Here is a 13,364-nt window from a genome sequence, read left to right on the forward strand (position 1 = left end):
TTCGTGTTTTGAACAACTACATTTTGCAAATACATCATTATATTATTTGTCATTATTAATCGTGAGTCATGCGTCGAATTTATTTTGTGACATCATGATCATTGATCGTATGTAATTTTTTCATATTCAATTTTTCACCCGACTAATAAAATTTTGCATATTTTGGTACAGTCATGGGGGACTACCCAACCGACCCTGATTGTGCAAAAGAATGTTATGTATACACGTATATGTCCATGCTAGAATGTACCTGAGCATTGAATAAATCCACACAATGGACAATGATGAGCAGTCATATTACGATGAAATAAATGACTCCAGAAAGATACAAAGAGGAAAAAGCTATTATGGAAATCATTTGTAAATCAATTTCAGACAGATGCACATATGTATCTACCCCTTTATAAACTCTTTGTGATCCATTAAGTTGAATCATTTTGCGTGCATGCTCATCAAAAGCTTCAGACCGAACAATTGGACTTGACTTCCGGTGCTCACACGAACATTGGTTACCTCCACCTGACCTCTGACCACAAATTGGAACTAGTTTAAAACTAAAGCTGCGTACTGGCATACCAAAATTAATGGTCGTTGGAAGGCCACAGACAGAAACTTAAGCTTATAGATTTAATACGTGTACTATTAATACTTGAACGATGAAGACTCAATTAATTATCTTCGTCGTGGGATCATTCTTATCATCGTCTTTAGGAACAGGTGCGTAATAAGGGACCATTTACTATTTTTGTACGTAATATCATACAGTATACAGAATGTAATGTGTCTAATTCTTAAGATGAAGCGAACAAATGTGAAGGAAACACTGGAAGTTTGAAGGTAGGCAAAAACCTATTATTTATAATGCAATGTTGTTTGACTTTCCTAGTTATGTTGCGCAAAATGACGGGTTTCTTATAAAATCTTTCATCCAAAAAAATAAACTCAGTCATCAAGGGCGTTAGTTATTTCTAAAACCTGAATACCAGGGAAAAGTCCTACCCCTACTTCGTACTTAGGCTTCTACTTACATAGAACCATTTCCGAAAATTAGTGGGGGTACCCTACTGGAAAATCACTATGATGCGAGAGATTTACTTAATCACGTGTAGTACAACTATGTTCCAAATTTAAAGTCGATCGGTTGAGTTTTACGACCGCTATCGTGTTTAGAACGGAGGGACATGACTCTTGAACCTTTCCAGTCGGAAAAGTAAAATTTTGCCGGAAAATTGATACCCAATGCCACTTTTGTAAATTTTTGGCATCCAAAGCGTGTGACCTCCCCTATTGGTTTTAAAAAGTAAGAATTTCACGAAGAAAATCACTTTGGGTGTTTTTTGAGTTGGTTCAAAAAGGACCAATGATTTTCTGAGTAATTAATTACTCTACTTGTAACTCGACTAGCTTGGTCGTTATACGACAATACAGCCTTAGCGTTAGTTAAATACTAAAAGTCAAGCAATAGTGTATTTATTGTAACCAAATCACTACCAATTATATGAATTATGTTGATTCAATTTTTCCAGTACGAAGTAGGAAAGTCATATTTATACAACTATGGAGTTCATGCATATGGAGACTTGGAATTTGACCGTCAATCTCACGAGAACAAGCCGGTGGTCAATATCAATGGGTCAGTAATATTAACTCGGGTGCCTGGATGTGAATTCATTTTGACTTTGAAGAAGACTGTCATCTCCAGTCGACTAACAAATAATGAAGGACATGAGGTTACCATTAAACTACCAACTCAAATTATAATCGTCATGCTATTTCTAATACTTTATTTTGGTTTCGTAAATCCAGACTGAAACTAATAAAGTTGACGTTGAAGAATCCTCCTTAAAGTTTGGAATGAACAATGGAGCCGTTTATGACATTTACTTCAGTGAGGATGATCCAAGTTGGTTGGTCAATCTGAAGAAAACTATAATATTCATGATTCAAAACAAGGATGAAGCTTCTACAGAGAAAGACATGGAAATCGAGGTATTGATCGTTGGTATTCGAAATTGAAACGGGGAAATTAATCCATTTGATTTAAATTTCAGACGTCGGTCTTTGGAAACTGCATCACACAGTACACGAAATCTGACAAAAGTAAATTTATTTTCAATTACTAATTGATTGAGGAGTTGAAGGCGAAACTATTTATATATTTTCTAAAATTATTCTTCATAATAGGTCAAGTTAAAATTACACATCTTAATCAGTGCGGCCAAGGAGAAGGGTCAAATATTGCTTTCCACGGGGTCCCATATCATATCCCCCTCGTCACGGTACATAAACACAGAACATTAAATATAAAAGATTTGTATATACCTATTTTTAAATTACATTGCGCTAATAATTTCAATCAATAACTTCTAGAATAAACCAATGTTTGAATTTCTCCGACATGGTCATGTTCGTTGTTCACAAACGTTTGACAATGGAATCCTCACTGATGTCATTTGCAGTGAGAGAAATAGCGGACCGACATTGGTGTCCGTGCTGAAATTCAGCGAAAAGACCTCCAGCAGTGTTCAAGAGGCAGAAATTGCTAAATTAGTTGCTACCACTCCAGTATTTTACAATTTTACAGTATCCTTCTCAAAACTTATGCAAGAAAATGCAGTAGAAAAAATGAAACAGCTTTTAAAATCCTTGAAACTTGATGGTTCCAACAAGGCCGAGATTTTCATCGATTTGAAAAAAGTAGCAAGGAGAATTTCCGATCTAGAGCAATTTGTCAATTCAGGTACAGTTAAGAACACGTTACTTGCAAAAATGGAGCACAACAATTAATTTCATTCAATGCTTAGAATACATTGCTGAAGATATTCACAAGAAAACTTTCTACGACGCATTGGTGGAAGTGCCAAATGATGAAGCTGTGCGAGTTGTATCTAACGCTGCCGTACAGGGTCAACTCGATAGTATAACATTGTTCAATTTCTACACCAACATTGCTTTTTCTACGCCGGGAGTAAAGGCCCTGCAAGCATTGGAGACTTTGGTGAAATCAATCAAGTAAGAAAACTACCTCGATATTATTACTTGCTTATTACTTATGTACATATGTACTTAAAACATTGTATGTGTATACACATTGTAGCTGTTTCAAAAATGACCACAAATTTTTGTTTTTATTTAGAATCAAGAAGCCTGAATCGACCGATGGAGGCTCAAACGAGGACATGGTCGCATTCAAAACTAACCTTTCCCTAAGCCAACATCTACTTCTGGGTGCATCAGGTCTTGCTCATCAATATTGCAAATTGAATAATCCACAGTGCATTCTGACACCTGAATATCAACACCTTGTTGACGCAATTACGACCCATGTAAGTGGACAAGGATTTGCGTATATTTATTGTCATCAACTACATAATTCATCTCTATAATTAAGTCTATGCAAATCGAAATAGGTCAAGTCGGAGGAGGAAGACATTGTCCTTGGAGCCCTGCATTCGCTGGGGAATTTAGATGCCCTCACGCCACAGGCTGTCGAAGATTTGCAAAACCTTCTTACTCAAACCACATCCCCGACTTGGCTGGAGATTCAAGCAATGGATGCATTCCGAAGGTAATTATTTTTGTTTATGCTTACATTAAGTGTTAAGGGATCAAATTTGAATGCATGTATAAATTTTAGGGACCCGTGTCAACCGACATTAAAAGAATCCGTACGAAAGATTTTTAAAGATGCGTCCAAAACGGATCAAGTCCGAATTCATGCTTATTTGGCTGCGAGCAAATGTCTCACCTCCGAAGACAAAACTGCTATTCAAGAAGTGTTTAGCCAAGGAAATTCACCTGGTTGGCATATAATGTTCTTATAAATGACTTTTCAGTATTTAATAATCAATTACGTTACATACTTTTCATTAACTAGTTGGTGGATTCATTGGTTCTCACATTCGCAACATCCGAGACAGCTCAAGTCCTTCCAAGGCTACGTTGAAGGCTACTTTTGAACAAGTTCAAATTCCGGATAACATCCTTGCGGTTTACAATCGCTCTCGAACCTCAAAGTTCATTGAACATTCGACGTTTAACGAAAAGAAAAATTTAGGTTTTTCTGGCGACGCGACCATCATTTTTATTCCAGGACAAGCCAAACCAGAATTTGTCTCATTTAATGGCACCGTTGACCTATATGGTAGATCGTTCAACTTTTTGGAGGTTAGATTCTGATAAATATATACCTCAAAACCTCTATTTATGGCCAGGTTCTAAATATGCTTCTAAATTTGGATTTTGGCTATAAATAGACGTTTCATATATGGTGCCACATAACTCATAGCTCGATTTTGTGTCCCACTATATTATTAGATTGGATTGTCTCAACGCTTTGTAATGAAAACAATGATGATGCAAGGCGATGAGGTACCTGCGGACTGGAGCAGCCTTTTCGAAGCTACCACAGCAAAAGATTCCTACTACAGAGTCCTGGGGACCACGATTGGTCTTGGTCTTGAGGGTTTGCATGATGCACTTCAAACTTCAATTTCTAAAACAATGTCTGGCGATTTACCTGGAGCGATTATTGACATGATCCAACCAAGTACCATTCTTGATGAAGATTTAGTTTTCCCCACAATCTCGGGCCTCCCGTTGAATTTTGATGTTCAAGCAGTCAGCTTTGATTCCATTAAAGTTGAACTACTCGGGATTTCAAACTTTTCATCTCTACTAGATTCATCCAAGGCACTTGAGTACTTGCTAAATTCTAAAGTGACAATAAATACGGACTCGGCCGTAACAATCATGGGAGAAGTTGGACTAGGTACAACAATTTAATTAATAAACAATTTAACAATTTAATTAAATAATTAATATGTTCGCGGTGTGTCCGAACTCAATCTGCATGAAACTGTTGATCCTTTTTATTTCTAGGAGCAAATACACCGGTTCACACGGGTTACAAATTAGAAGTCAAACTTGATAAGAAAACAAACTTTGGCGTTGCAATTTCATCGAAAGAGGGCCCAACCTTGGATGTGGACTTGAAGTTTAACTTCCCAAATCAAATCATAAGCAGTAAATATTTCTAGTCATTTTGCTACTAATTGCATTTATTTATTGAAAATCTTTGCCCAGTGGCTTTCGGTTCAATTTAAGACACGGTTTGTAGGTTGTAGGCAGAGGATGACAGCTTATTTGCATTATGTTGTTTTCTCAATCAATTGGACAATATGCTATTATGAAAGTTTACACGATTGAAATTGATTTCAGAAACGGACATGGCGTATAATATTTTTCGATTTGAGGATATTGAAGGAAACATGATAAAGAACGGTGGGAAAACTATGGTTGGAGAAGCTTTGGTGTGAGTGCGAATTAGTTTCCCCTAAATCATTCATGCATTCCATAAATTATCCGAAGCTATTTTTATGTTTAAATGCCAATGTGTAATTATTGCATACAGCTCACAACCTCGAGAGTGTTTTGACTTTAGCAACGTTTTAGGAGTTCGAAAATGCTATTCCATGAGAAACGGACCCAATTTTCCCAAGCTTTTTTCATGTTCATTAGAAAAGGAAAATGCCGAAATGGAAGGATTTGATATCAAAATTACTTCAGATGGAGCCCAATTTACTCCCACTTATGAAATTACTGCCACTACCCCTGGCTCTAAAACTTCTCGACTACTCAAAATGACCATGAAATTAGACCAAGGAAATGAACAAGCTCGTAAGTGGTATAAATTTCTGGCAAAGATTTAATATTCTGCACGTCACAAATGAAATTGTTGACCTATTCCAGCCGAGTACTGGGAAACAAAGGAAATTACTGTGACTGCAGAGTTGAATAACAAAAAGTTCACTGGACATGCTTTCTGGAATCGCTCGGAAGGTTAGCAAATTAGTGACAATGTTTAATCTTTGGTTCTATATATTATAACATAAGAGCTATAATTTTCTATCACTTTAATGCAGTTGTTCAATTTCAACCACTCATTTCAAGCGATTACTACATGACTGTCGATTATACTGATCCTGATGCTAAAGCACCAACACAGATTGTCAAACTCATGACTAAGCAACCTAAAGCGGATGCTATCAATTTTGAGGCCAAATTTGATGGACCCCTAGCTTTACTTGGCGATGTCAAGTGTAAATATTTTTTTAAACACACAATTTTGCATTTTCATAAGTAAGGAAACAGGTCAGTCATTACGTAACTAACAAGATAATTATATACACAGATAATTACGACCGGGAGGTATCACGTAACAGTGAAGGGCACGGTTATGAACACTCAAAGTACACAAAACATTTTGAGTGGACTTCTGATCTATTTGGAAAAACTTTAGCAGATTTCAAATCCGAGTTTTCACACGACGGAAATTCGACTAGTTCCATTAAGGTACGAGTCTAAATAAAAACTGCTGAAATGCAAAATTTGCTGATACAAACAAATGTTAGGTCAATCACAACAACCGCATTTACGAGGTGCAGCAGACAAATCTAGTTACTCGAGTTTTTGGAGAAGAAAGGGAAAGTACTGGAGAATACAAGATCAAGTACCGACCGATACTTGAGCGGCTGGAAAAGCACAGCTTAATTGTAAATTATCATCCAAACAAACGATACGAAGTTGATGTCGGAATCGGACATAAGATGATTCCTGACGATCAAAATATGAACAATTTGACTGTAGATGTCATAAGCCCACATCATAAGCCAATTTCGTACGTATGCATTCATATCAATTTATAAAAAAAAACGTAGTGCGAGACACCAGACAGCAAGTCCTCACAATACAATTTGTACTTTATTAGAGGAAAAATAACTTTAGTCGAAAGGAGGAAGGATAGCAGCTTGAAAGGAGATTTAACCATGGAGGTTGGTGGTGAGAAACAAGTTGACGTTTCTACAAAGTGCAACTGGACATCGGGCATCTATGAAATTATGGGCAACGTGAAAAACGAGGGAGAGTTTTTCGTAAACTTATCAACAACTGATGACGGACAGCATCAGCACATTCATTTCGACATCAAGTATAGTCGAGAGCAGCTTGAAATCACTTTTGATGCCGACTTTGATGATGACGGGAACGAATTCAAGCAAAAAACAGACCTTGTTGTGGACAATAAAAAACACAAGACAGTTTTGAAATCTGAAAGCTATACAGTGACTGATCGCTCAAAGAGAACAATGGATTACTTGTAAAGAAACATGAATCAGTGAACACTTGAAGAAATATATTTTCTTATTATTTCTATTACATTATTATTACTTTTTAGGTCAAAAACTACTAATAAAGATCAACTAATTGCAAAAGTCCAAATGCACGTTCAAGTTGCCCAAGATTTTTGGAATGGACGCAGTGAAGCAAATATGAGACTTGAGGATGAACACGGAAAGGTTTATACCGGAAGTGCAAACCAGACGTTGGCCAGCAAAGAGGACAAATACCTTAAGAGTAATTTGGCCATGGATTTTCACGCCCCAAAACAAGTTCCCTTCACCTACAACTGGAACCTCACGGTTGACTCGAACCCCATGCATGCAGAAACTCAAGAAATTGAATGGCACATCACCAGCGATAAACGCTTTACTGGTGAAATCTTGGCTCCCTTCAACATATTGATCGAAAAGGACATTCATTTCCACAAGAAGAAGGGAGAAAACGAGTTTGAACTGACTAGTTTGGTGAGGAGCATATTTATCATGCAATTTTTGATACTCATGTATATTTTTTGTAGTTGATTTTTTATTTTTTTTTTACTAATTATTTGTTTTATTGGTTTTATAGTCTAATTTTACTGATAATGGAAAGCTGGAAAGAACCACAGATATGGAAATGACCATAATTGGGAATGATGGAAAGTGGAGAAGTTTAACTGTGAGAGCAAATGGGAATACACAGACATCCAACTTTAGGGATAAATTCTCAGCTCAGTTGGATGCCGAAGAAAGAGCTGACAAACAACATGGTTCCATTCAAAGACTTGGTTTTACAGTGGACCGGACTGACCTCAAGACAAAGGTCACAAGTAACCTGATTGAAGGGACAGTCAACAAGACGAGTTATTTTCATGACATAATGGATTTTGAAGTAAGTTTTAATAATAATGCACATTAGTAATTTTTGGGTACAATTTCATGCAAATTCTCAATGTGCCCCAGATAACTGAAGATGCCCGTTTTCGCATTGAAGAGCATAAAATTATCACGTCGAAAGAACTCATCCGACTTCACGCTAATGAACTAATCATTTTCAAAGAAATTGAGGAAACTGATGGAGATAAGGTCCATGACACCAAATTTTTGATTGACATTAAGGTTATGGATGAGAATCATCAAACCAAATTCGTAGTGAGATCCAAAAACAACTTTCACCCTGCGATGCACGGGGAACACGTTAATTTCACTCTTTCAAAGTGAGATCATTACCAAACACTAAGGTACCCAGCGGATATAAACTAGTGCAAGCCGTCACAATCACAATAAGAATTTGCAGACTTTCAACAGTTTGATTTTTAAGATTCTTTAATTTTCTTCATAACATTATCATTCTGCATCAGAATTTCTGTCACCATAATATATTTCTAGTAATAATTTGTTTCCAGAATAAATGTTTTTTTTTCTCAATACTTCAAGCATATACATGTCGCATATCGATAATGCAATATGACATTGAATATTTATGAAGAAGACACTTTCACTGGAACATGTATGTCCATACATGAAACAAGGTCCCCAAAAAGGGGAAATCTTAGTGAGGTAGTGCAATCCTAATTAACGAATAAAATTAGATTGCCGAATTTATGCATCACCGCTCTCAGTACCATTTTTTACTGGAAGCATTAATCGTTTAAATAGAAAAGTTGTACTCTCAAAAGGTCCCATGATTTTGCCTGAATAGAATATCCAAATTAATATATTAAATTGAAATTATAGATTTGTATCTTTTTTAAACCAATACGTAGTTCATAATTGTTTAGCCATTATATTTTACATATCTATCTCAGTTAATTTAACCCACTGCTCGTTCACTACACAGTAATAATGCCCTCTTTCTCAATTTATTCAATAAAATTAAGAATTCATGCGTATGCAAAGAAAAATTTATACTGTATCCAGTAAAAATGGTACCGAGAGCGGTGATGCAAAAATTCTGCAATCTAATTTTATTTGTTAATTAGGATTGCACTACCTCACTAAGATTTCCCCTTTTTTGGGACCTTGTTTATTCATAACTTTTAATTGGAATTTGGAATGTCAATGGGATGATTAAATTGCACCACCCCCTTTCAATACTTGCATCCGGGATAATTTTATTAAATGCTTCGTTTTCAAAGTTGAATTATTTCGTTATTTCTTAACCGATTCACGTTATTTTGGTCTTAAAATGTCTGGTCTAGATTACTAAATACCAAATGACCTAATCTGAACGTGGAACACTCACAACAACCCCTTCATGCATTTTACCAAGAGTGTTACAGAATCAAATATTAGTTGTTCTGTTTACAGTTTTGAATATTTATTTTGTCTTAAATTTATTAGTCCTATGTCGTTGTCAATGGCATTGATTCGTAGCACGTCTATGAATTGGAATAACTAAATCAATTCGGAACGGATTTTGATATATTTATACTCAAAATTTTCGGGTTAAAATGTTCTACAATTCGTGGGGTTCAAACTGTTGATAAAGTTTTCTAGTAATTAGCAATAATTATAAATATGTTTCTAAGGCCACATTTTTGCCCATATTTCCGGTCAAAATCACATAATCGCTTAGTCGGATCAGATCCCATTTGTAAATTATGTAACAATAATCGGTGCAAAATTTCATCAAAATCGGTTAAGAAATGACTGAGATATCGCAGATGGTCACTTTTTTGGGGTGGGTCAAATGCATACTTAGTAATTTTTTCGTTGTTAGGTATTTGCCTCACTAAGAAAAAGTCCAATCTTATTCCGGTTTGGTTCACCACCAACCCTCTCACATCATTTCCCATGGGTCAGAAATGGACGAACTAACACATTTACACCCAGCCAAATTCTAGCATTTAAATGCATAAGTAAAAATTCCAGATTTATAGCCAATACCCAGTTTGAATTCCATACATATTTACACATCGTCCTCAAAGCAAGGCAGTAGGTAGTCATACAAATGTAGTCTTAGATCTGCACCAAGAAAGCTGGACGCGATAATATACCAAAAAATGCCAACCAAACGATCCGATTGAGTTATCAGATTGGACACACTGGTAGAAAATCGTAACGTCTTGAGAAAGTTGCCAGGGCGTAGAGAACACTTTCCTTTCTCCGTCTCATTTGAGTTGCAGGTGGCTGAAGGCAAACTCGTTGAATCTTTTGGGATTATACAGTCACAACCACCTGCTACCCCTCCGATCCGATCCGGGCATATCAGCACACGACCAGCAACACTCTCATCTCATCCCGTGTTCATTACCACAAGTTCCAATTATTTCTCATCCTCCGTCCCAACCCTTTCCCATCATCATCTTTTACAGTCCTTTCACCCTGGAAAACTCTGCAATTATCTTACCACCAAAAATACCAACCGCATAATTTTATCCCTTGTGCATGTTGTTGAAACAATTACTGCAAGTACTTAATACATACATATATATGTCTACTAGCTTAAATTACTACTGGCCGCTACGCTGGAGAAAGTAAAGTGGTTCAGACAATTGAAGATCAGATTAGATTACTTACGGGTGTCCAAGCATGACATTGTTTAATTTGGTAATTGAAACAGTGAGACAAGATCCTCCGTCAGTTAAGAAGAAGGAAGAAGGCAGGGTAACGACAAAAAGAGGGAGAGAATACAATGGGGGAAAGGCGGACCGAATTCCCAGGAGGGCTCACTCCTCTGTTGAACCGAATCCTCCAACGATGCGATGCAGCTTATGTAACCGATGTGTATGGGAACATTACTGGTTCTGGTGATCACAAGTGTCAACATTCCATTAAACCATCCCCACTGCATCATTACTCATGTTTCAAGAATAGGACATCACAATTTGTTGGGATTTTCGGATATGTTGCACGTGGCTGGCTATGTGTAGGTCTCAAACACACACATCTGGCCTTCCAATTAAATGCTCAATCTCATGAATAAATGAATCCCAATTACCACTTGTACTTGAGATATAGTAGCAGGATGTAAAAAATATTAAAAATAAGCACACTCCTACATCCATGTACATATGTATATCCTTTATTTTGCTGGGTAATTGCAACATATTGGACATTTTATATCCTCCGTCATTGTTTATTTAATTTTGTAATGGTTGAAATGTAATAACAAAAGCAATAAATCAGGCGAAATCTAGATTAGGTAATTTAAATTAGCAGAGCTTACTGTGACTGTGTTACGGATTTATTGATTGTGTACTAAATATGTTTTTTCAATTATAATTCATACTGATTTATTCTTCCTTCTATGCATAATAATCATTACTTTATTTTGCTAACGAAAGGAACCGAGGCTGCGTTCAAGGGAAATCTGCCTGGTAAAAAAATTGTTTTGATTTAATTAGACGATTGTCAACTGAGACAAATCCAAGCCGTGCTGCTAACCAATTAAATAGCGTATGCAGTTATCGTTCTAAAACGTGGTTCAAGTAGGCGATGTAGCAAATTGCGAGGCGAAGGATTTCTATTTTGGAAAGCCTCTTGTCCGGCGGAAGGGTGGGTAGGAGACTTCTCAAGTTGGCAAAGGATCCGTTGAAGGCTGGAATAGAAATGAGGGATGCCAGATCATCATCATTGTATATTTTCTGTGTGTATGTATGAATAGTTGGAAGCAGGATTTGCTAAGTGTTGAATTTAAATATAACGAATGGTGTAACCAAGCCACTTACACACCCCAAAAGACAGAATAGAACATATGACGAAGATCTTAAGCTTTATGTTAGTGCATTTTTGTCTAAATTCGCACCAATTTAGACCTTAACGCATGCATAATATGTATAAACAATTACCTTCCACCCGCACCCTTTCTCGGGAGGCGTGGGCCTTGCGATACTTGGGTGTGGCCCGACGACGTCTCCGCCGTTCTTCCCGAGTTAGCTTCTCCTCCATCCCTAAAATTGATAGACAACATAAAATTACAAGCCATTTACATGTTTATCCAATGGGAATCTTAGGAAATGTGAGTGCTGAATAGCATTTTCGGTACATAGCATTTTCAAAGTGAAAGCAACAAGAGCATTCTACACAAACACTGAAATGTGGTTGTATTGTTGTATGTGCATAAAAGCTGTTGAAGCATTTTATGATGGGAGTTATACGCACATACGTATTGCTATGCATGATGGCTAATTTGACCTAACTAAACTTATTAAATTTCCAAAATCAGTAAAATACTAATATGTCTCAAATTCCCCTTAAACACGATTCGTCATTATTAACTCAATGAACAATACATATACCTGATTCATATATGTAAGAATGTCAACAAGGCAATAATTTAAAAAATTATGTAAATATATATTTACTCGAAAACATATGTTTGTAAACCAGTGATGAGGACAATTTGTAATTATATATCTCACCCATTAAATGATTGTGAGATTCATCCGCACTTCCTCCACTGTCGCTTTCGAATCGCATTTCTATTTCAGAATTCCCGTCCACACTTTCACAATTTCTGTTGTTGGAATAGCTGCCACACCCACTTCCACTGTCGCCAAAATACGACATTTTAAATGATCCGGAATGTGTACTTTAGTATTAAGAAGGAAGATTTGCCAATTTAGGTCGACGGATTGAACTTGAAGTAGTTGTAAATAGCTTGCATACTACGAATTACATAAGAGTTGATAACTAATATTTATTAAACACTCTATATCGTTACAAGTTTACTCGAAATATGTCCAAAAGACCACACTCCACAGTTGAAGAGAAAGGAGGAGAGTGGAGGAAAAGTGAACTTGGTCGAAATCTGTTGAACGGTGGCACTGGATCTGGAGGAGAAAGCGACGGAAGGAATGCGCACACGGGAAACTTTCTTCTTCTGAACTCCGAAACAAGTGCCTCCTTCCACTCAGAAGACCAACCCACATCCGCTAATTCACTTATTCTCATTGGGATAGCAGATTTCTGAAAGGATCGGACATTATATGCACTTACGCTCATCGGTATATGCATATTTTACTATCCGAATAACTTTCCCATGCTTTCATGTTTCGGACTGTCCTACTTTAATTTTTTGTTAGCCTATTTTTCGTGGTTTGCCTCAATTGAGACAAATGAATTGGTCTACAATTTACGTATGCAAGAATGCAGTATAATTATTATAAAAATACATCCTCACATGCTTGTTTAGGCAGTTTGGCATGTGAATTAGTATGTGTATATATGTATTAGTGAATAGACGTACGTCACTAATCTCAA

The 13,364-nt window shown here is 36.6% G+C and overlaps 2 protein-coding genes across 2 annotated transcripts; one reads left to right on the forward strand and one right to left on the reverse strand.

Moving 5' to 3' along the window:
- Positions 1–444: 444 nt before the first annotated feature.
- Positions 445–8,593, forward strand: LOC110843381. The gene is made up of 24 exons (XM_022089344.2): positions 445–717; positions 797–837; positions 1,527–1,730; positions 1,807–1,989; positions 2,052–2,100; positions 2,185–2,279; positions 2,371–2,740; positions 2,805–3,012; positions 3,137–3,326; positions 3,411–3,568; positions 3,638–3,801; positions 3,878–4,167; positions 4,318–4,771; positions 4,882–5,025; positions 5,221–5,314; positions 5,414–5,679; positions 5,752–5,841; positions 5,925–6,101; positions 6,194–6,354; positions 6,414–6,679; positions 6,770–7,156; positions 7,235–7,643; positions 7,747–8,049; positions 8,121–8,593. Exons 1-24 carry the CDS (start codon positions 657–659, stop codon positions 8,376–8,378), a joined length of 5,022 nt encoding a protein of 1,673 aa, XP_021945036.1. The 5' UTR covers positions 445–656; the 3' UTR covers positions 8,379–8,593.
- Positions 8,594–11,162: 2,569 nt separating this feature from the next.
- LOC110843025 (helix-loop-helix protein 2) lies at positions 11,163–13,229 on the reverse strand. Its single transcript, XM_035848206.1, has 4 exons — positions 12,524–13,229; positions 11,951–12,052; positions 11,547–11,700; positions 11,163–11,476 (listed from the first exon to the last, which is right to left on the reverse strand). Exons 1-3 carry the CDS (start codon positions 12,669–12,671, stop codon positions 11,567–11,569), a joined length of 384 nt encoding a protein of 127 aa, XP_035704099.1. The 5' UTR covers positions 12,672–13,229; the 3' UTR covers positions 11,163–11,476; positions 11,547–11,566.
- Between the last annotated feature and the right edge of the window lie 135 nt (positions 13,230–13,364).

The sequence above is a fragment of the Folsomia candida genome, unplaced genomic scaffold (genome assembly GCF_002217175.1).
Source record: "Folsomia candida strain VU population unplaced genomic scaffold, ASM221717v1 Fcan01_Sc002, whole genome shotgun sequence".
NCBI lineage: Eukaryota > Metazoa > Arthropoda > Collembola > Entomobryomorpha > Isotomidae > Folsomia > Folsomia candida.

Excerpts from the sequence above, each read along its gene's own strand:
- LOC110843381 (XM_022089344.2), top strand. The coding sequence starts at position 657 with ATGAAGACTCAATTAATTATCTTCGTCGTGGGATCATTCTTATCATCG. Across the intron at positions 3,802-3,877 it reads TAGCCAAGGAAATTCACCTG|TTGGTGGATTCATTGGTTCT; the intron begins GTTGGCATATAA and ends TTCATTAACTAG. Across the intron at positions 6,680-6,769 it reads CCACATCATAAGCCAATTTC|AGGAAAAATAACTTTAGTCG; the intron begins GTACGTATGCAT and ends GTACTTTATTAG.
- LOC110843025 (XM_035848206.1), bottom strand. The coding sequence starts at position 12,671 with ATGTCGTATTTTGGCGACAGTGGAAGTGGGTGTGGCAGCTATTCCAAC. Across the intron at positions 12,053-12,523 it reads ATCTCACAATCATTTAATGG|GGATGGAGGAGAAGCTAACT; the intron begins GTGAGATATATA and ends TATCAATTTTAG. Across the intron at positions 11,701-11,950 it reads AGAAAGGGTGCGGGTGGAAG|CCTTCAACGGATCCTTTGCC; the intron begins GTAATTGTTTAT and ends TTTCTATTCCAG.